This window comes from Schistocerca gregaria, chromosome 4 (genome assembly GCF_023897955.1).
Source record: "Schistocerca gregaria isolate iqSchGreg1 chromosome 4, iqSchGreg1.2, whole genome shotgun sequence".
Lineage (NCBI taxonomy): Eukaryota > Metazoa > Arthropoda > Insecta > Orthoptera > Acrididae > Schistocerca > Schistocerca gregaria.
The window spans coordinates 78208627-78231560 of record NC_064923.1 but is presented as its reverse complement, the minus strand read 5'-3'; the positions used below and the strand labels follow the sequence as shown (position 1 = coordinate 78231560).

The 22934-nt window shown below is 38.0% G+C and overlaps 2 protein-coding genes across 6 annotated transcripts in view; one reads left to right on the top strand and one right to left on the bottom strand.

Annotated features, from left to right (window-relative positions):
• LOC126268137 (uncharacterized) overlaps positions 1-17358 on the bottom strand; it is a 34524-nt gene extending 17166 nt beyond the window's left edge. The window contains exon 1 of one of the 3 annotated variants that reach the window (XR_007549097.1): positions 17305-17358. Coding sequence is in view for 1 of the 3 variants with exons in the window: in XM_049973668.1 (XP_049829625.1) it covers positions 16832-17006 (175 nt within the window). In the remaining 2 variants the exon portion in view is untranslated. Of the gene's footprint in view, positions 1-16831; positions 17007-17304 lie in introns of those variants that run through there. The other 2 variants (XR_007549098.1, XM_049973668.1) reach the window with 2 other exon arrangements.
• The window catches only part of LOC126268134 (protein bric-a-brac 2-like), a 129017-nt gene continuing 123288 nt past the window's right edge, over positions 17206-22934 (top strand). For 2 of the 3 annotated variants that reach the window (XR_007549096.1, XM_049973666.1), the window contains exons 1-3: positions 17967-18143; positions 18226-18402; positions 21394-21513. Coding sequence is in view for 2 of the 3 variants with exons in the window: in XM_049973666.1 (XP_049829623.1) it covers positions 17967-18143; positions 18226-18402; positions 21394-21513 (474 nt within the window). In the remaining variant the exon portion in view is untranslated. Of the gene's footprint in view, positions 18144-18225; positions 18403-21393; positions 21514-22934 lie in introns of all 3 variants that reach the window. The other variant, XM_049973665.1, reaches the window with a different exon arrangement.

Here is a 22934-nt window from a genome sequence, read left to right as displayed (position 1 = left end):
ACATCAGCTAAACATTTACAATTCGCCCATACAATTTCATGAAGAGGGATTCAAGTGGTAAACATAATCCCTGCTCACACCATTAGGGTCCTCCTCAATCTCGGTCTCTTTTCACAATGTTTGGGTTATGAAATCATCTTTCACGTCCCCTCCCTCCAGATGCAAATCCATTGAGAATCACTCTCCAGACTAAATCAGGACTCATGTACAAAAACAATATTGGTCCACTGTTCGACCATCCAGATGGCATGTTGATGACTCCACTCTAAGACATTCCCTTCTGTGAAGACACATCAGATGTGCACATACAGCAGGTCTCTGACAATAAAGGCCACTCTGTCGAAGCCTTCTGTACACCGTTTGCCTCAATACAACACATCCACTGGATGCTGAGAGCTCAAATGCCAGCTGCCGTGTGGTACTAAGGCAGTAAAGTCGTGACCTTACAGCCAAATAACAGTCTTCTCTTCTGAAATTACACATGGTCTTCTGAAATTACACATGGTTAGTTCTGCCCTGGTCTTCAGGATAGAGTTTCGATCTCTATAAACTGTCACTACATGTGAGAAACAACAGAACAATTCATATTATGCCATTGAGCCAAATCAGTTTGCTTCCTTTCTTTCTATGGCCATCTACCGCAGACATTCTGGTAGGCATCTTCTCTGTACTATACTGCACCATCTGTGCCTGTGCACAGAGCAATGGTGGATCTGGGGCTACCTGGCAAACACTATCTCGTACGGATCTCCGTGCCGGCACGTTCACAGGAGCTCAGTTCGTCTGTTCACCTGATGATGGCGACATGTTTGATCGCCGAAATATTGTGCCCGTTGGACACTATAGACCGGCAGTACACCCGTGGATATTTTGATTATCTCGTTTCATAGTTGCCCTGATGTCATCATAAGCATAGTCTGTTGACTGGAATCCCATCTTCCTTTCACAATACAACTGTGCAGACATCTGGTTGACAGATTGCATGATTATATCATGAATTATACACAGGATGGGGAAATAGTGGTTTGTTGCTTTAATTTTAGACATCAGTGTATATTAATATCAGTGGCATTGAGAAACAGTAGATATCATTTAATCTGAATAAACCTCCAAGGCTTGCTGGAATCCTTACCAGATTTTACCTGAATCTGCAGTTGAATTATTCCCTCCTTTAACCATATTACACCACAGATCTCTCAGGGGGAGGGGGGCAAATGCACAATGGTTAGAGTAAAGCACGGGTCTTGACTACAAGAAGAGCATTAGAAGTGATCCATAAAACTACCATACAGTATCCTTGGCATCCCTTCATTGTAAGATCTTACAGCATATTCTAAGCTCAACAGTAATGAGGCATTTCGAACAGAATGTCCTCCTCAATGCTAGCCATCATGGATTCCAAAAACAAAGCACCATAGAGATGCTGAATAAACTGAATAGGCAAACACTTGAAGATGGCCACAGACTATCTTGTGACTGCCTACTTTCAAAAGTTTCATGAACCTGCTTTAAATGATGAATCTAGGAATATATTATAACCCTCCAATGTATCACACCCATGGGGAGCACAAAGACAATGTTAGATTTATTACATCACACATAGAGACTTTAAGCAAACATCCCATGCTCCATACTTGATTGGAATGGGACGAAGCCTTAATAACTGGTTCAGTAGGGTGTATCCTCTCCCAAGCATTTCACAGTGGTACATAGATTAATGTAGATGTAGTTTTTTGTTTTCTTTTGTTTTAATAATAATAAGAATCAGTTTCAGGTGACACAGTCATTATACAAGATGCAAAAATAATTTTCATGTAGACTTTGTCTCCTTTTTAGAGCTCAAATTTGAGTCCTGTACCTGGTGCGAAGGCCTTCAACAAGTTTCCTTCAAACACAATGCAAGGAATTATCAGTCCCTATCAATTCAAAAGAAAATTTAAAATATGCTTCATCAGGCACACCCAAAAATAATGAGGCTTTTGGAATAGATTCAATTGTGGTGGAAATATGGAAAGATGCCAGTGATTACATGATTTAAGAATTTGGGAAACAGAAAATTTCAGCAGAATGAAAATGTGTCTCATACACCATTTATCCACGAAAAGAAAAAAGGTAGATGTCAACAACTAAGATGAATCTCTTTAGTGGCTTTTACACACAAAGTCGCGTTCAAGATCCTTCAAAGAGTGATAGATCATCAGCTCAGTGAATACCATGGGGGATTTAGTAAGGGGCCTGCGTAGAATAGATTATTAATTTGAAACTGATTGCGATGGACTATTGCCGAAAACGCAAAAATCTTATTGTAATCTTTGTAAGCTTCAAGACAGCCTATGATTCCACAGACAGAGAAACTCTCTTCAATACACTATACAAACTTAGTACAGAAAGAAAGAAATTTAGCAATACTTAAAGAAACACTGATTGGAACAATGCAAAAAACAAAATGCTGTCAAGAAATTTCAGGACCATTTGAAATTAAAAAAAAACTTGTGTAAGTCAAGGAGATGCCATTTTGCCACTACTCTTCAATTGCATTTTGGAAAAGGTAATAAGGGAATGAAATCTTAGACTTCAAGAAAAAGGAATCCATATTGTGATATAAAAACTCAAATGTCAAACCCAATTATCTAGCCTTTGAAGATGATTCAGCAGCATTTTCTGAAAACATCGATACAGCAACTGAGCAAATCAGCCTGTTGCAAGAGATCGTAGAAAAGCCTGGATTACAAATTTCTTTCGAGACGACAATTCATAATGAATGTAAAAAATGCTCCAAAATTTCTAAGTACCAGATGTGGTAGACCCAACAGTATGAATAAATTTAAAAATTTAGGGGAAATAATACAGCCAAACGGTCTAGATAAAGAAGCAAATAAAAACATAGCCCAGAAAATAGAAATGGATTATCAATTAATGAACGATATTTACAATAAAAAAAATTGGTCTCAGTAAAAACCGAAATGCAACACTACAAACACTGTCATTAAACTGGAATGCCTTTGTGCACTAGAATGTATAGTCCACACAGTTGAGAATATGTGGATGAGAAACTGTCTGATGCTCTAAGAGAAAGCAGAATTTTATTTTATGGTCACTTAGTTCGAATGAACTCAGAAAGATTGACGAAAAAACATTTGACCATTGTCCTAAAAAATATTTGACCATTTCGACAAAATTCTCAAAATCCAAATCAATTGGCTCAGGAAAATGACAAAGGAGCCAGCAGAAATTTTATTTATACAGACTGAAGCGGCGGGTGAAAATTTTTACCAAGGCCGGGAATTGAATCTGGGTCTCTTGCTTACTAAGCAGGTGTGTTAGTCGCTACGCCACCTTGGGTCAGAGGTACACACAACTGCATGGATTACCAGCAGTGCACTTGTGTGGGCTGCTGTGCCAAGGTGGATTATTGGCTAATGCACCTGCTAGTATAAAGGAGACCCGGTTTCAATTCCCAGGCTTGGTACACTTCTTTACTCGCTGCTTCAGTCTCTATACATAAAATAATACCTGTTTGAGACCACTAAAGTCTCTGAAATTGTGTCATTTCATTTGCCTAGCAGAAATTGACACAAAAAAGCAGAAATTCTAGGCAGGCCAACTTTTTGAAACAAGGTTAGGAAGTTTGGGGGTTTTCAGAAAAAGGTCAGAAAGCACGCCACAGCATGTACAGATGAAAGACAAAGAGAACACATTGAATGAATGATTAAATACTGGAAAGATGGAAAATCAGGAAAGAAGACAAAAACATGAATAATTTACTTCACGTGGTCTGTAGATGGCCAAAGTTGAAGAAAGATGAAGACACTTTTTCTAGAATTTATCTGAATATCTGGATTAAGGGACTGAAAAATTCTGTTAGCTACATGAAAAATAGCAGTGTTCACTGCATGACAAGTAGTAACATACTGTAAACACAACTCAATATTTACTGATTTAGGTACTTATTTTCATTGAAAAATCCCACTGTAATCAAGTAAATATTAAGTTACAAGGTGTACAACTTTGCTTCTGCCGTTTGCCGATAGGTGGCGACAGCAGTAAGTAGCAGTCGAAAGAAACAGATTGCAGACGTCAGGCAGTTAGCTTGGACCTCGTTCAACATAGCCTCATTCAAACATTAGTTGATTTGTGTCTGCAACATAAAGATGATTTTGATTGAAAATGTCAGTTTACGAGCCTAATTCTCATCATTTTCAGGAAGTGTTACTGTTTTGTTTCAATATGAAGGAAACAGCGGCTGAGTCTCATCGAATGCTCTCAAGTACATATGGTAAGGATGCTATTAGTAAAAGAACGTGTCATGCGTGGTTTCAACACTTCAAGAAAGGTGATTTTAACGTCACAGACCGGCATAGTGGTGGAAGAGAGAATATTTTCAAAGATGCAGAATCGGAGACACTGCTGAGTGAAGAATAGCATCAGTCTCAAGCAGAATTCGTATGATTAGTGGGAGTAACACACCAAGCCATTTCAAAACATCTCAAGGCTATGGGCATGATTCAGAAAGAAGGAATTTGGGTCCTGTGTGAGCTGAAACCAAGAGACGTTTAACGGCGTTTATGAACGATTGCTTCAGAGGCAAAAACGGAAGGGATTTCTGCATCACACTGTGACCGGGGACATAAAATGGGTTCATTATGATAACCCTAAATGGAAAAATCATGGGGATATACTCGCCATGCATCCACGTCGACAGCTAAACCAAATATTCACGGCTCAAAGATCATGCTCTGCATTTGGTGGGACCTGCTAGGCGTCATGTACTATGCAGTGTTAATACCAAGTGCAACAATCACAGGTACTCATTAGCAAACACAGTTAATGTGTTTGAACAGAGCATTAAAAGTCAAACGGCTGCAATACAGTGAGAGTCACGATTAAGTGATTTTTCAGCACAACAACGCTCAACCCCATGTTGCAAAATAGGTCAAAACGTACTTGGAAACGTTAAAATGGGACGTCCTACCCCACCCGCTGTATTCTTCAGACTCTGCTCCCTCTGATTATCACCTGTTTAGATGAACGACACATGGCCTGGCTGACCAACACTTTCGATCTCATGAAGAAGTCACAAATTGGACTGATTCATGGATCGCTTTCAAAGGTGAACAATTTTTTCGATGTGGGATTTGTACACTGCTCGAAAGATGGGAGAAAGTAGTGGACAATGATGGAAAATACTTTGAATGATACATGTGTAACCAATTTGTTTCACTAAAGCCTCAAATGTCAAGGAAAAAATGGCGGACGCAAAGTTGTACAGCAGATAGTTATAGAAGGTAAACAGCAGATCTTCAGTATAACTGAGGACACTGCAGCTCATTTCAAAGTAGCAGCAATTTTCTTCCTAATTCATTCATTTTACTTTAGATTGCACAAGTGTGAATAGCACAAACCAGTATAGTGATATTTTATTGTTCATTCAGTATACAGATCACATTTTTATGATTTTCTCATCCTTGATTTATCTCGAAAATAGACTATATAATGAACATCAACAAAAGCAAAACAAGGGTAATGTAATGTAATGTCCTAAAATTAAATCAGGTGAGATGGAGGAATTGGACTAAGAAATTAGACACTAAAAGAAGTAAATCAGTTTTCCTACTATGGCAGTAAAATAACTGATGATGGCTGAAGTAGACAGGATATAAAAAGCAGACTAGCAATAACAAGAAAAACATTTCTGCAAAAGAGGAATTTGCTAAATTCCAATATAAATTTGTTAGGAACTCTTTTCCGAATTTATTGGTTGGATGTGAAGCCTTGTGTATAAGACAAAAAAGAATTATAAATGGTGCAGAAAGAAGAGAATAAGAGCTTTTGAAATGTGGTGCTGTAGAAGAATGCTGAAGGTTAGATGAGAAGAATGGATAACTAATAAAGGGGTACTAAATCAAATTTGGAATGAAATAAATTTACGGCACAACTTGACTAAAAGAAGGGATCAGCTCATGGTACACACCATAGGCACCAAAAATTAGTTAATTTTGTACTGAAGGGAAGTGTGATGTTAAAAACTGTAGACAGAGACATAGTCATGAATAATGGAAACCAGGTTCAAATGTATGTAGGTTGCAATAGTTATTCAGAGATGAAGAGACTTACACAGGACACATTAGCATGGAGATTTGCATGGAACCAGTCTTTAGACTGAAGAAGAAGGCAACGATGACCACCACCACCACCACCACCACCACCACCACCACGACATGTTTCACATACCAGCAGGTTCTGCTTCTTGATGCGAGCTACAGACCTCAATGAATGTATGGATGAATGGGGCTTTCTTTAAGCCTACTTTATCAGCACCATCGTCCAGTCTCCCAAATGTCAACTACAAATCGTGATCAGTGGTTGTGAAGCTACAAAACAATCATGCTCAGCACCAGTCTGTTGCGGAATATAGTCTGAATATGATACTGGATACAAGTTGATGCTTGAAGAATTGTTCCATGAGGAAGGGCTGCAAAATCTCCATTCAGGCTGTTGACAGATATTTCGGCTCCCAATAGTGTCATATACTACCTCTACTGGAAACATCCATAAAATGCCATTTGTACAGAAAAAAACTTTAATGAAATTTATTAATAACTGCTGAATCTTTCTGACATTACTGGAATTAAGTATGTAGATATTAGGTAGTAGTTATTAGATATGAAGATGTTACCTATTAATGACACATGAAAATTTGTACAAGTTTTCATTGCTCATTAACCACCTATGTGGACTTCTACTGAGTATAATTCCCTCCAGTACATGGAACCAAGTGGAAAAGTGGTCAGTGGAATGTACATAATTGATTTTATGGTGTACAGTATCTAGAGCTGGCAAACATAGAGAGAGATTTATGACAGAAATTGGCCCTGCAAGCCATGCTGAAGTCTATTATTTCTCCCATTTTTAGAATGAAAATGTTTTCTGACAGTGGATGGCTGCCAATGACTCATTTGACTCAGAATGCAGATGGTAAGGGGGCCCCCACAGACCACTGTACAAATTTATCTCTCTGAGTAAAACAAAAGCATGTGGAATTATCTTGAGAATCAGTAAGATGATTCTGAGGTGAATAACATGCAGCAGAAGAAGAATGGGTAGCTTTGAGAGATGAAATAGTGAAGGCAGCAGAAGATCAAGTAGCTAAAAAGAAGAGGGCTAATGGGAATCTTTGGGTAACAGAAGAGATATTGAATTTAATTCATAAAAGGTGAAAATATAAAAATGCAATACATGAAGCAAGTGAAATTACAAACGACTCAAAAATTAGATTGACAGGAAGTGCAAAGTCGCTATGCAGAGATGGCTAGAAGACAAATGTAAGGATGTAGAAGCATGTATCAATAGGGGTACGATAGATACTGACTAAAGGAAAATTAAACAGACCTTTGGAGAAAAGAGAACGATCTGTGCAATCTGTCTGAATATCAAGAGCTCAGATGGGAAACCCATCGTAAGCAAAGAAGGGAAAACAGAAAGGTAGAAGCAGTATATTAAGGGTCAATACAAGGACAATGTACTTGAGGGCAATATTATGGAAATGGAAGAGGACATAGATGAAGATGAAATGGGAGATATGATACTGCATGAAGAATTTGACAGAGAACTGAAAGACCTAAGTCGAAACAAGGGCCAAGGACTAGACAACATTCCCAACATTCCTTTAGAACTACTGATAGTCTTGGGAGAGCCAGTCATGACAAAACTCTTCCATCTGGTAAGCAAGATGTATGAGACAGGCAAAATACCCTGACCTCAAGATTTCAATCCCAAAGAGAGTAGATGTTGACAGGTGTGAAAATTTCTGAACTATCAGTTTAATAAGTCACGTTTGCAAAATACAGATGAATGGATAAACTGGTAGAAGCTGACCATGACTTATCTTAGAAGATAGGTTAAGGAAAGGCAAAGCTACTTTCTAGCACCTGTAGACTTAGAGAAAGATTTTGGAAATGTTCACTGGAATACTCTCTTTCAGATTCTGAAGGTGACTGGGGTAAAATAGATGGGGTGTAAGGCTATTTACCTTCTGTACAGAAACCAGATGGCAGTCATAAGAGACAAGGGGCATGAAAGGGATGCAATGATTCGGAAGGGAGTGAGACAGGGTTGTAGCCTATCCCTGATGTTATTCAATCTGTATATTGAGCAAGTAGTAAAGGAAACAAAAGAAAAATTTGGAGTAGGTATTAAAATCCATAGGTGAAGAAACAAAAACTTTGAGGTTTGCCGACGACATTGTAATTCTGTCAGAGACAGCAGATGAGCTGGAAGACCAGCTGATCAGAATGGACCATGTCTTGAAAGGAGGAAATAAGATGAACACCAACAAAAGTAAAATGAGGATAGTGGGACATAGTCAAATGCTGAGGGTATTAGGTTAGGAAATGAGACACTTAAAGTAGTAAATGAGTTTTGTTATTTGGGGAGTAAAATAAATGATGATGGTCCTAGTACAGAGGATATAAAATGTAGACTGGCAATGGCAAAGAAAGCGTTTCTGACAAAGAGAAATTTGTTAACATCAAGTATAGATTTAAGTGTCAAGAAGTCTTTTCTGAAAGAATTTGTATGGAATGTAGCCATGTATGGAAGTGAAACATGAATGATAAACACTTTAGACAAGAAGAGATTAAAAGCTTTTAAAATGTGGTGCTACAGAAGAATGCTCAAGATTAGATGAGATCATGTAACTAATGAGGAGGTACTGAAAAGAACTGGGGAGAAGAGGAATTTGTGGCACAACCTGACAAGAAGGGGTCGGTTGGTAGGACACGTTCTTAGGCACCAAGGGATCACCAATTTAGTACTGGAGGGAAGCATGGAGGGTAAAAATCATAGAGGGAGACCAAGAGATGAATATGCTAAGCAGATTCAGACAGATGTAAGTTGCAGTAGTTATTCAGAGATGAAGAGGCTTGCACAGGATAGAGTAGTATGGGCAGCTCAAACCAATTTATGGACTGAAGATCACAATAAACAACATGCAGAGGATATTGATATTGAAAATGATACTTACACTACAGCACCAACCACAGTACTGGCACAGTTATAAATTCACTTGCTCACCTAGTCATTCCATCCTTTGCATACTCATCAATGGGGTAGGTACACTGATGGAAAAAGAAATTGTGACACCAAGAGGGAGTTGTGTGACATAAACAAAAGTTAGTACGAATGTTTCTAGCTCTGAAAGATTGTGTCAATTCAAATTCCGCACCAGTTTCATAAGAGTGGGCTTTAAATGAACACTGTAACAGTTGTCAGTATTGGTTACCTTTGAGATTGGATGTGGTGAGTTGATGTTAGTCAACAATGCCTTTGAGGTAACAAAGATGCCATTGTCAGTAAATTTGGACAATTTCGTGTAATAGGGCTATGAGAAGCTGGATGTTCCCTCTGTGACATTGTAGAAAGACTTCACACAAATGCAGCCACTGTAGATGGCTGCTGGTGGCAGTGGCCACAAGAATGTATGATTGCAAGAAGATAGGGCTCCGGATGGCCATGTGTCACTACCGAGACAGAAAACCATCGTGTTTAGTGTATGGCTCTGATGCATCGTCTGCATCTGCAGCAGTAATTTGAGGAGCACTTGACACCACAGCAACAAAATGAACTATGTAACTGGTGTCTGTTCTGTTGGACATATTTTTGTGTTTGATCCTGCTGCCTTTCTCCTTTCTGAGCATGTTACAATTCAGTTACTTCAAGGACAGCTCTGAGTCAGACACTCTGTAGCGTGGTTTCCACTGAACTCAAGCCACCGCAATCTGTGACATCAATGGTATCAAGCAAGAACTCAGTGAAGGGTAGTGTGCTGGTCTGTTGTGTTTTCTCATGAAAGCTGGTTCTGCCATAGTACCAGTTGATTGTGCTGGACACACTGGACCTACCTTCGGAGTTATGGTCTGAGTCATAATTTTTTGTGACAGTAGGAGCACTCTTGTGGTTATTCCACACACACTGATGGCAAATTTGTATGTTAACCTGATGATTTGACCAGTTGTGTGCCATTTGTGAACAGCATTCCAGCAGGTATTTTCCAACAGGTTAATGCTCACTCCCATACTGCTGTTGTAACCCATCATGCTCTACAAAGTACTGACATGTCCCTTGCCCAGCTCGATTATCAGATCTTTCTCCAATTGAGGACATATGGGACATCATCGAACATCCACAAACAGCATTACCATCCCTATATTGACGTACCAAGTGCAACTGGCATGGAACTCCATTACACAAACTGACATCTGGCATGTCTATGACACAATTCACGCATGTTTGCGTTCAACATTCTGGCAGTTACACTAGTTACCAATTTACGAGCATTTCACTTTTGCAATTGTCTCAGCAGCCAGAGCAGTGGTCATGTGAGTGAGTGAGAGAGAAAGAGAGAGAGTTGTGTTTGCATGAATGGGTATGTGTATGTTATCTAATTTGGAAGGCCTTTTGGCAGAAAGCTTACTTGTTTAAAATTATGTTTGTTGTGCCCATCCGCGACTCAACATCGCCACCTATCCTGTTCATAATATTGCCATTATTCCATCCTCGATCCTGGATTTTCCATTGTTTGATTTTACCTAAACAAATGTATTCAAAAATTGCATTACTCCACATTCATTACTTTTTGGTGTTGCAATTTCCTTCTGTCAATGTATTTCTGTGCATATAATATCAGCAACAGAGGTATCAGTATTTCTGAACTAAGTATCCTAGATACATGTACATCTGAGCCTTCCTTCCACTAAAAAAATTAATAAGTCTTTGTATAATTTTAATCCATTCTGACTGTACTGAGAAATGGGAGCCTTGCTAATAATGGGGTATTTCCGTTAACTTTTCATTTTGTTTGATAGGAGAAAGCAGATCAGCAAAGGGAGAGGGACTACATAGGCCTTCTAACAATACTACATTCTCTGTGGCAGAATCTTCTCTATCTGGCTTCAAAGGAACTTGGCAGTCACTGACTTATGAATTCATACAATTCTTTTTTTGTGTTGTGTTCACAGATTTCTCTATTATGATAGGAAGATGCTGAGAATGTGAGTGAAGATACCTTATTGTGATGAGTCAGAATATTAACTTGGACTCACGAGTTTTTATTCAAGTCTCATTATCTGCCACTACAGTTCACAGAAAACACTGCCCGTGCAGAAGTATTCCCTGTGGACACCTGTATTGATTGGACCGATATGAAAACTGGGTTCATTACAGAAAACAATAAGAATTCCATAAGCTCTGATAGCTGTACAGTTTCCTGTTCCTCCAAGCAAGACCACAAGACTGCATATCACACAGGCTGGCTTCTCCATCCAAAATGCTTAAAGGGTACAGCCTCTGCCACATTGAACATTTTGTTGGTTGCTACATGCTACTATTCTTCCCGATGCCCTTCTGCATTTTCTTTAGAATGTCATGGCTTGACATAGCACATTTACTATAGGGAAGGACTTTGAGGATTTCAACAGTTACTGGATGAGTATCTTCAATACTTGACTGGATGCCATCATCTTAATCACTCTCAATACGATATAATATATTATTCAACTTTTAGTATTTCTTTCATAAAATTGGCTTCACTAAAGTTTGCAATGAGGTCAAGTTTTATACAATGATCAGTTATACACTGAAAATAACTAGCTTACTTAAGAACTAAAAGATTTTCTTCACCACTTAGGAAAAACATAAATCATAATCATTAGTTTCTACGAATTCTTTAGCCAAGTTTGTAAAATGTTTTAATATTTATGTAATGATACTGTACAAGCTTACTGAAAAATTTTATGTTCAAGTGTTTACAGTTATTATGGACAGTAGTAAGTCTTGAGGAAGGCATAACGAACAGGTGACTGTTTCTGGTACTGTGTACATGCACATTACATCTCATATTGAATTTTTCCAGATTTTCTCTAGAAAACACACACACACACACACACACACACACACACACTCTCTCTCTCTCTCTCTCTCTCTCTCTCTCTCTGGGACATTTAAAGTGGTTTCTGCATGACTCTCTGAATGGTAATCCAACATCTTTCATCTTCTGCCATCTGAAAAAATATTTAACTCCTGGGGAACTGCCCCAGAGCAGTATTCTAGTTCCTTAATTTATCCAGTTTGCTGCACAGATACTTAGGAATTCCTTCCCAAAGACAAGTGTTGGTTCAATGAACAGTCCAAAGTAGTTTTACTGTTTTATTTTCATTTTTAGTTATCTTTACATTAAAAATTATTTAATTTGTTTTTGTATGATTTACGCTCAGCTGATTGGGCTAATACCAGTGACTAGTCATTTGCATAATTTCTCTATTGCTAGCTAAAAAATTCTGTAATTTCTCAATTGTGGTGATTAGTGTCATGTCATCAGGATATAGTATATTTTTACATCGTACACAAGTTGGAAAGTCATTAATGTGAACAAAAAACAGGAAAGGCCCAACAACAAAACCTCGTGGTATTCCCCTTTGTATTAGGAGTATTGCTTATCTCTGCTTATTTGCATATGCAAGGTGTAACCTATTACTTAAATAAGATTTGAATAGACTGGGTGTTTTATCTTCAATCCCATAGTATTATAGCTCTTTGATTACTATAAAAATGTGAGGAAGGGATGGATTACTATTTAACATAAAGACACGCATTAAAATGCAAAAAGGCACAGTTAAAAAGACACACACACATTATCTTTTGGACACAGCCTTCATCAGAAAAAGAAAGAGAAACACACACTATTCATTCACACAAGCAAGTATGCCTCACACATACTCCGGCAGCTTTGACCAGACTGTCACTCTAGTCAGAACTGCAGGAGTTGGTAGTAATGTGTGTGTGTGTGTGTGTGTGTGTGTGTGTGTGTGTGTGTGTGTGTGTGTGTGTGTGTGTGTGTGTGGTGGGTGGTGTGCTTGCTTGTTCGAATGAATGGCATGTGTTTCTCTGTCTTTTTCTAGTGAAGGTTGTGGCCGAAAGCTAATCTGCAAGTGTCTTTTAACTACGCCTGCTGCAATTTAATGTGTCATCTTTACAGTAAGTAGCCATCTATCTTTCCCTTATGTTGTATACATGGGAGTTTCCATTGATGATTATGTCATGCAACACTGAATCAAATGCTTTGCTTAAATCAATGAGCATTCCAGACATAGATAGCCTTCTTTCATACTCTTCATAAATATTATTCATCAAAAGTTCAATTGCCTTTACAGTTGATAGGTCAGATCTGAAGCTCAATTACTGTTAATTTAAAATTTTGTAGCTTCAAAAAACCTGTATATCTGTTGGTGCATACAATATTCTGTTACTCTGGATATGATTTGTACTACTGAAATAGGTCTGTAGTTATTTGGGAGATTTTGATCGCCTCTCTATACACAGGTAATGAACCTGAACTTAGGATATTCTGTGAAAATTGCTTCAGACTGTGAGAGAACTGGCGTTTAGATATATTTTGCTATACACTTTATGATGAAATTACCAAGTCGAAAACAGTCTTCTGTTTTGGAATTGCTTAGTTTATATATCGATTGTGAATGTCATTTAAAAGTGATTAGGGTACAAGCAAATTTCTTACTTGTTTTGCATGACTGAGCAGGGTTTCTGTGTTGAAGATGGAATTACTGAGTGGAGTTTTGATGCTGACACTATTATCAAAATATTCATTGAGCATATCACAGTCAACAGTTATACTGTTTTCTTTACTGACATTAATTTCACTTTTAATGACACTCCAGGCTGATTTAAATTTATTTTTTGAATTTAAAATAATCTCATCATTTCTATTCCACTTGGCATTTTTTTAAATTTTGGATCTGTAGAGTTTCTCATATTTACATAGCTTTCCATGTTCCAATCAAATTTATGATACTTGCCCTTTTGGACTGAGAAATATGCCTAGTATCCTGAGTTTCTTAAGTTGTGGAGTGTAGCAGTTGTTGATATGATGATGCATATCTGCTTCATTAGCACTATGTTTTTTGGTTACAGCATGGCACATCTTTTCTACTCTGTAATTAAACTCTGTTAGGAAAACAGAAAAGCATTTACCAATCATTTTATTACTACCCACCATATGAGAACAATTCATTTCCTTTAACTGGTCTATAATATTGTTTACATTGTTTTATTGTAGAAGTCTATGTGTCACTTGTCTTTCTGTAGTTTTGAGAGCTGAACTTTCCATTTTAAGCCACATTCCTGCATCATCTAGTATTCCTAATTCTGTAACATCAGTCTCTGTGCACATCACTAGTTATGTTATCAAGACATGTATTCAGTCTGGTAGCCTTTTTTTGAGACAGTAATAGTTCAATGGTTTCAGAGTATTAACCATATGAATCATGTTTTTTTCTCTTTGCTCTTATATCTAAAATTAAATTTTATGCTGGCTATATTTGGAGAACTGCAATTTTAAAGTATTAATTTTTCCCATAAATACTATCTCATCTGAGCCTAGAGTTCAATAAACTGAAACAATTACATGATGCATTTATTACCAATCTGTCAAAGTTGCAGTGAATATATTTCGGCAAATAGTTTTGCACCAACTGGTTCATTCTCAAGCCTGACCTACTGAGACTGCACTGAAAGTCCCTGATCTTAATGACGGCCATATAAAGTAACTAATGCATGCATCACACAGTGATGTCAGATAAATGTCACAATATAGTCACATTCACTATAAAAGACCGAATCAGTTTGATTCTTTCATTGAAACCAAGCTGCAGTGGCAGCACAATGTAGTCGAATCAGCAGGATGGGAGAATGTAGCTGTACCGCTCCATACTCTGAAGGAGGACTGTTCTGAAAACAAGCAACATTCTCAGACTTGTTTGTGTGTGTGTATTGATGAGTCAGCATCTCAACTAATCGGACCCTGTTATCTTTATTTCCTAAATTTAAGCCATTTTTTCACACTGATGCCCTAACAAATAAACACTAATAAAAATATTCAAGCAAATATACTGACTAATTCAGATCAGGTATCTCAGTACAGACATAATTTATTTTCACCTGTACAACTTGAATCTAAAAACTGCCAGGGTCGCCTCCTCACACAAGACTACCTAAGCAGGTAGGGCAATTTGGCCATACGCTTATGTAGCAAGTATCTCGGATTATTGTAGGCCATCCAAACTGATAAGCCTTGGGTGGGAAGGCAGCCAAAGATTTCATACAATCATTCTTCAGAGTCTCTGGTTGGAAGCCTTCGAGACTCCTGTCAGTGATTTTTATAATCAATGGTAGGCAATGAAAAACTCAAAATTCCATTCTGTTTAATTTTACAGGGCAAGTAAAAACGATTTCCTAAAACATATATAGAGTGGTAAAGATACTACTGCTTCATTTGTAACTACATGGTAGAAGTGACTGTAGGAGGATACAAGATGACTTGGACAGAATTTGTGATTGGTGTAAAGAATGGCAGCTAACTCTAAATATAGATAAATGTAAATTAAACAGGTGAATAGGAAAAAGAATCCTGTAATGTTTGAATACTCCATTAGTAGTGTAACACTTGACACAGTCACGTCGATTAAATATTTGGGCATAACATTGCATAGCGATGTGAAGTGGGGCAAGCATGTAATGGCAATTGTGGGGGAGGCGGATAGTCATCTTCGGTTCATTGGTAGAATTTTGGGATGATGTGGTTCATCTGTAAAGGAGAACGCTTACAAAACACTAATACAACCTATTCTTGAGTACTGCTCAAGCGTTTGGGACCCCTATCAGGTTGGATTGAGCGAGGACATAGAAGCAATTCAGAGGCGGGCTGCTAGATTTGTTACTGGTAGGTTTGATCATCACGCAAGTGTTAGGAAATGCTTCAAGAACTCGGGTGGGAGTCTCTGGAGGAAAGGAGGCATTGTTTTCGTGAATCGCTGCTGAGGAAATTTAGAGAACCAGCATTTGAGGCTGACTGCAGTACAATTTTACAGCCGCCAACTTACAGAAAGACCACAAAGATAAGAGAAGAGAGATTAGGGCTCGTACAGAGGCATATAGGCAGTCATTTTTCCCTCGTTCTGTATGGGAGTGGAACAGGGAGAGAAGATGCTAGTTGTGGTACAAGGTACCCTCTGCCACGCACCGTATAGTGGATTGCGGAGTATGTATGTAGATCTAGAAGCCTGGTTATTTGACAGCCTAGAGAAATACCTGCACTTTCAAATCTCTCTTTGATAATGGAGTTAATGGTTACTGAAATTGCTGGACCATCTTTATGTCTTCGTTCCGTTCCCTTTTCGCGCAACTCAACACATACGAAACCAGAAGCAACTTTCGACCCCCCACCCTCCACCGCCCCGCGAAATAAAATTACAGAAAGTGCTTGAACACTTTTTCAGTGTTAGCTATAATTACGGCCTGTTCACATGTTTAACAATTACTCTTGAACCGAACATTACAGTAACTTTGTGGGAGTCGCCGGAAGAACACCTATGAATGCACAAGAAAAACAACATTATTCTGCGGCGACGAGCGCACAGGCGATCTGCTTTACTCTTTGATTTTTATTAGTATTCTTTGAATTGACTTGCGTTTTGAGTTGATTGGTGTTGGAGTTTGAGAAAAAATAAAAAGTTATTGCTTGACTACATTGCATCTCTTTAGCAGACGAAGATAAGCTGTAGTTGACCAAAACTTTACTGCAAATGTTTGCCAATAAATGTTAACACCATATACATTATAATGCAGAACGACAAGTCTGAATAAAGCACTCAAAGGGGAAACAACCATTCGTGCTGTTCTACATTTCTCGGCTGATTATCTCGTGTGTGTCTAACTGAACGAATCAGAGCGCGGAGACTGGTTATGAGAAGCTCTTACTGACCTTTAATAAGAAATGAGAAATAGTATAGCAGTGTAACGGTGACCCAATACCAAAGGGAAAAATAGTACCAGAATAATAACAAGAATTGGGCGAGTAATGTAACCAACCGCATGAAACAGTTTGATAATGCTTCAGTCACACACATACACCACCGCCATAGCATTCGATAATGCATGACAAGGACTTCGAGAGTATTTTTTAATTTTTTTTGTATATACGTGGTACATTAACTAATCTCTCAGTAGCACGATAAGCGTCCTTTACAGAAATCCAATGTAAAACAAAGAAACGGTTTCTCCTCAATTCCAGAGTCCTTACACCACATTTTAAGAAACTAACACAGTATCATAACACAAAATTTCTGTCGTTATGTGCCAGTCTCGTTTTGTCGAGCAGTGTGATCAAACATGCTTATGTCACTGCAATCACGTCTTTATTCTTTCAAATTACAATTGTGAAACAACGGAACTTACTTCCACAGACGGTTCAAATCATGGTCGTTCCTTCTTGCAAAACGTGTCGACCATCTTTGAAGTAATTATTTTAACCATCGTTCCTATAGTTTATTGAGTTTCAGCGCGATTTATAAATAAATATTTGTGTTTAGGGACGTGAGATATGTGTATTCGCTTTTTGAATCGATAAGTAAATAAACATACGGCTACATCGCTTCTGGAAAATAAAAAAAGTGTTGTAAAATGGACGAGCAACTGAAGACACATGAGTTTAAGCTCCGAATTACAAGCTTTTGCCAAAGGGTGGTCTGAGTTATTTGGAAAATGTTTATTGTCAGTGTATATTTCCTATCACTCTTCACATTTGAATACATTCCGGATCTGTGATTGTCGGCTAAGTTCATAAAGGCGTAATATGAGCCAACTACCTTAATTCAACTCCCTTCCCACTCTTGTCTTTCCACACAGTGACAAGAGTTAAACCGGCTTATATACCGGGGCCTGCTTGTTTGTCACATAGCGACAGATTTACCAAAATATGTTTTTTTTCTCAAAGAAAATATTACCAACACCACTTAATAGCACATCTTAAGATCAATGTTTGAGAAACGTGACTTGGTGAATGTCAATTTAGATGCAATGGTGTTTACAATGCAGCGAATGCCACAATAATTTCGAAAATGTGCGCGAAACCAGAACATTATTGCCTAAAGTGGAACAATTATCAAGATCATCTGGCAGAAGTGTTCTTACATTTACTGCAAGCTCAATCACTGGTTGATGTCACATTGTGTGCTGAAGGGCAGAAGATATATGCGCACAGGATTGTTCTTTCGGCCTGCAGCCCATATTTCCATGTAAGATATTAGTCCCTACATTAGGTCCACATATAAGTTCGTTGACCGTGAAAACTCACTGAATTGTACTGTTGTTTATTAGGAGCTTCTCTCAGGAGTGGAAGATGCCCATCCTATCATAATCCTCAGCGAAATGTGTGTGGAAGACATACAGTCAGTCATAGAATTCGTTTACAGAGGAGAATTAAGTGTGACTGCTGAGCGCTTCAGTTCAGTTTTGAAAGTAGCAGAAGAATTAAGAATAAGAGGGCTTATGGAAGTAAGTATGTTTATTTTATTCTGTATCCTGTTATTTATTATAAGATCTGTTTAAATTTACGCTCATTGTAACTTGTTTTATTTACTATACTGTACATCATAACAACATGTTTTGCTACAGTCGCAGGTTCGAATCCTGACGTGGGCATGGATGTGTGTGACGTCCTTAGGTTAGTTAGATTTAAGTAGTTATAAGTTCTAGGGGACTGTTGACCTAAGATGTTGAGTCCTATAGTGCTCAGAGCCATTTGAACCATTTTTGAACAACATGTTTATTTCCGTTTATGAGGTTAATTTTCAGATAATTCCAGGGGTGAATTGCTTTAGGCAGAGTGGTTCCTCTGTACTTGTTAACTCATGAAAATCATTTAAACACATCCTTGGATGGTAGTAGCACTTCACTTTACCAAAAACAGCACTATTTCTGCTGATGAGTCCACTGCACTGTAGCACTTTCACTGGGTGCTGCAGGAAATAAAGAAATTGTTGAAAGTTAGGTGACTTGTGGGCAGCATGGACTTCTTTTTAGTCACTGACAACTCGAAACTGCAAAATCACAGTGGATATAGCAGCACTGTAGTGGCCTTTGGGATGGCTGTGTATACTGTGTTGTTTTATTTTACTTTATTTTAAAATTAGTAATGAAACTTGTTTCATGAGTTTTGCCTGTTTTTTAAAAAGGCCTATGCTGAACCAGTATCAGGCTAAGTCTTCAGTGGCACACTGTAAATATTGTTATATCATATGTGTAGTCTTTAAGACATGCTACAAACAGTTGTATGTTCATATGTGGCAAAACATGCTTCATATTCGTACAAAAAATGGTGGCCCACTACATGAATGATCACAGGATAATGTTCATAGATTTGGCCACCATTCATTTTTAACAACATGAAGCAATAGAAAGTGTGTGCCCTGAAGATAAAACCTTCCTTTGAACTGCACTGTGAAAAATAAAAACGATTATGACTACAATGTTTAATTTTTGTATAAAACGACCACATGGTTCTATTTCATAAACTGATGGATACGCAGCGATACAAGTGAGCAACAAATCAGTTGTCTCGTAGGGTTTTGTAGCGTCAGCCAAACATAAAATTGGAGTAGACTCTACGTTAAAAGGACTCAAGCGAAAGTTTTGATTCTATCCATCTGCTTTGACCCATGATTCAGTGTGTTGTGTTGTGTGAAGTCATGGTGACAAAGTGTTTCTGAGTCGGGTTGTATTTGTAGATGGTGTCTTGTAATGTGATGCATTCAAGTTGTGGATATTTATGTTTGAAATTCTTTGTAAGGTAAATTAAGAGTGAGTTGGTTGGTTGATTTGGAGAGAGGGGACCCAAGAGTGAGGTCATTGGTCCCATCGCATTAAGGAAGTAAGTCTGCCATGCCCTTTCAAAGAAACCATCACAGAGAAGCTGAAGTGATTTAGAGAAATCATGGGAAACCAAAATCAGGATGGTCAGAAATGGGTTTGAACTGTCATTCTTCCGAGTATGAGTCCAGTGTAGCCTATATTAAGAGTCATGTTACATTGTGCGGTGACTGTGTCAGGGTATTATTGTAAGAGTTTGTGGTGGTCTGTTAGTGAGTTACTTTGATTATGCATTTTTTTTGTCTGTTTTTGATGTGACAGAAATTTATAAATAGGTTGTTGCACGTTACAACAGGCAAACACATTTTCTATGATCAAGCTTCTACAGCTGCTTGGACTGATAGTGGAGTACATTGTTTTTGAGGTTGTGTGTGGTAGTGTGTGTGTGGTTGATCAGTCTAAATTTATGTGGCTTTTGTTGGGAAGTGGTTTTTTTTTTGTGGTTTTATTTGTTTTTATAGTAGCATATGTGATATGTGTGTTTATGGTTAGGCTATAGTTGTTGGTGAATATTGGAATTGATTATGCAAATTTTCATGGGTCTTGGGGTTTTCTTGTTAGTGTCTGGTAGATGTGTTAGATTGTGGTTGGTAGCTGTCACAGATATTTGTTTACCATCATTGGGTAGGTTACATTTCTGATGTTAGTTACATGAGCGAGTTTTGATTTGTTGAACTGTACACTTTGGTTTAGACGTAGAGGGTAACTGAAGGTTTGGACTATGGATTTGACTGTTTGAGTGTGTTGATTTTTGGTAAGCTAGTATCATTGTAGCTGCTGTATAGATTGAGCAAAAAGTTGTGATTTTGGATTTTGGAGTTGTGTATTAGTTTGTGATATTGGAGGCGTAGTAGGAGTTACATAGATAAAGAAATTTGCGGTACTGGTATTTTCAATTTGTATGTGGGTTCCTTGTATCAAAAGCTTCATATTACGCTATATATGTCAAAGTAAATTTGTAATGCAGAGTTTTCAAGCTGTGTGTGGATTCCTGGTATTGAAGAACTTATTTTAGCTATTTAGGTATAAAGGAAAATTTGCTGTACCGATCTGGCTTTTCAAGTTGTGTGTGGGTTACTGGTATCATGGTCTCAGTTTGAGCTGTTTAGGTCAAGCAAAATTTACAAAACCAATGGTTTTCATTTTTATATTTTTTGGTTGTCTTGAATGTGAAGAACTTCATGTGCTTAGGTTTTATATTAATGTTTATTTTGGAGCAGTGTTGTTACTCTTATTGTCATCTAATTTGTCCCATTAGTTTCATTATATTGCTGTAGTTAAATAATTCATGTGTTGTTCTTGTTTTTTCATGAGTTTAAAGAGTGATATTGTGGTCGTGAATATTGTATGACATCTGCATTTTGCATTAATTGCTGCTTGTCAATTACTATCCCAATCAGTGTATTCCAAGCAGATAAGTTTAGTTTTTCACAAAAAAATTGTATCCTTATTTAAATTAGTGAACTAAGTTTAATCTATTTTTATAAATGGAGCAAAGTATCAGAGTCGCCCATCAGCGTCAGCCATATCCAGGTAACATTAGTTGTTTGAATTTCTCTTTAAACTATTTAAATTTGAACTTTAATAAATAAATAATATCCTATCCAATGTCTGTAGGTGAGCAACCATTTGCCCCAGTTTGATGATACGTGCCCAGAAAATGAACAGGAAGTTATTGTATGTGACACAGGGGAAGCTTGTGCACCAGATTCAAGTGAGGCAGCAGTTCAGTCAGTGGTAAGCAGTCAAAATAAAATTTCTCCTCATTTAGTCTGCAAACTTTAGCTAGCTGTTTGCCATTTATGCTGTTGATGAATAATGTGTTCCTGGACCTCTCTCTCTCTCTCTCTCTCTCTCTCTCTCTCTCTCTCTCTCTCTCTCTCTCTCTCTCTCTCTCTCTCTCTCTCTCATTCAGTACATCATGAGAAGCATAAAGTGTACCATAAAATCTTTTAAATCAAAGGTTATAATTTCTGTGATAAAATTTCAACAAAGCTAATTGATGAGTATTCTCCTGTTTTTATCAACATACCGATCTGTGTGACTAACCAGTTCTAAAGGATGTCGGTCAGTGTGAGCATGGGGTTCTCTGGTAGATTTGGGACGCAGGTGTAGAAAAGGCAGGCAGACAGTGGTGTTTGATACAGTTTTTTGACTTTCTTGTTAGACACGCGTAGTGAATGTGCACCCACAGGAGACGGGCATCAGACGGGGAGCAATGAACATCTGTGTGGGGCGAACTCGTGTAGCTGTGCCGGTGTCAGCACTTCTGGCCCACATGGCTGTGCAGGGAGCAATCTCTCACCCACGTGGCTCTGCAGGGATTAACCTTGTTTAGTTGGACATTCCAACTGCCTCACAACACTGTGTCAGGCGATGGCCCCTCAGCTCTCATAAATGTGAGCAGAGTCAGCTGACCTCCAGCCCAATGGTAGCCTGTGGCTTCAAAACTGTTTACACAGTATAACATTGAGCCAATGCATGACAGCAAGCACCTGGAATACAGCAACAGGGCCTGGCCTGGGCCCGCATCATTACATATCTTTCTATCACTGGAAAATTTCACTGCTGGCTGAAATATGCTGAGGTTAAATCGCTGTAAAAGAAAGGTATCAAAATAAATAAAAACCATCAAACTTCCATTCAGTTTCGCCTTTGCCAGACTCCTTGAAAATTTTAGAAAAGGTAATGTGCAGGTTACTTCTTAACCTTCTCACTACAAATAATATTTTGTAAAACTACAGTTTGGAAGTTTAAATGTTTCTAATACAGTAATACGGTAAATTACAGGCTATTGGTATATTCTGTAAACTGTCAAAATTACAATACCTTTTACATTAATTAAGATGTCATGACATAACAGGTGATCAGTGGCAAAGTGCCAGCCTATGTTTCCAAAGGGCTCTGTTTCAATCTTGCGCTGGTCCTAGGATTTTTATGTGTCACCTGAATAGTTTTAGGTATTGCATGAAAGAATTAATGTCCAAGTGTGTAAATGTTAGATTACAAATTTGCACTTCTGTAACTATTTACTCTTTCACCTTTGGCTGTGTTGTTGGTGGATCTGTGGTTGTATGAAACAAGAAATATATTTAGTCTAATGTATAGGACTTACGAATTTTGTACTATGTTTACAGTCTTCCTAGTTCTTTACTATC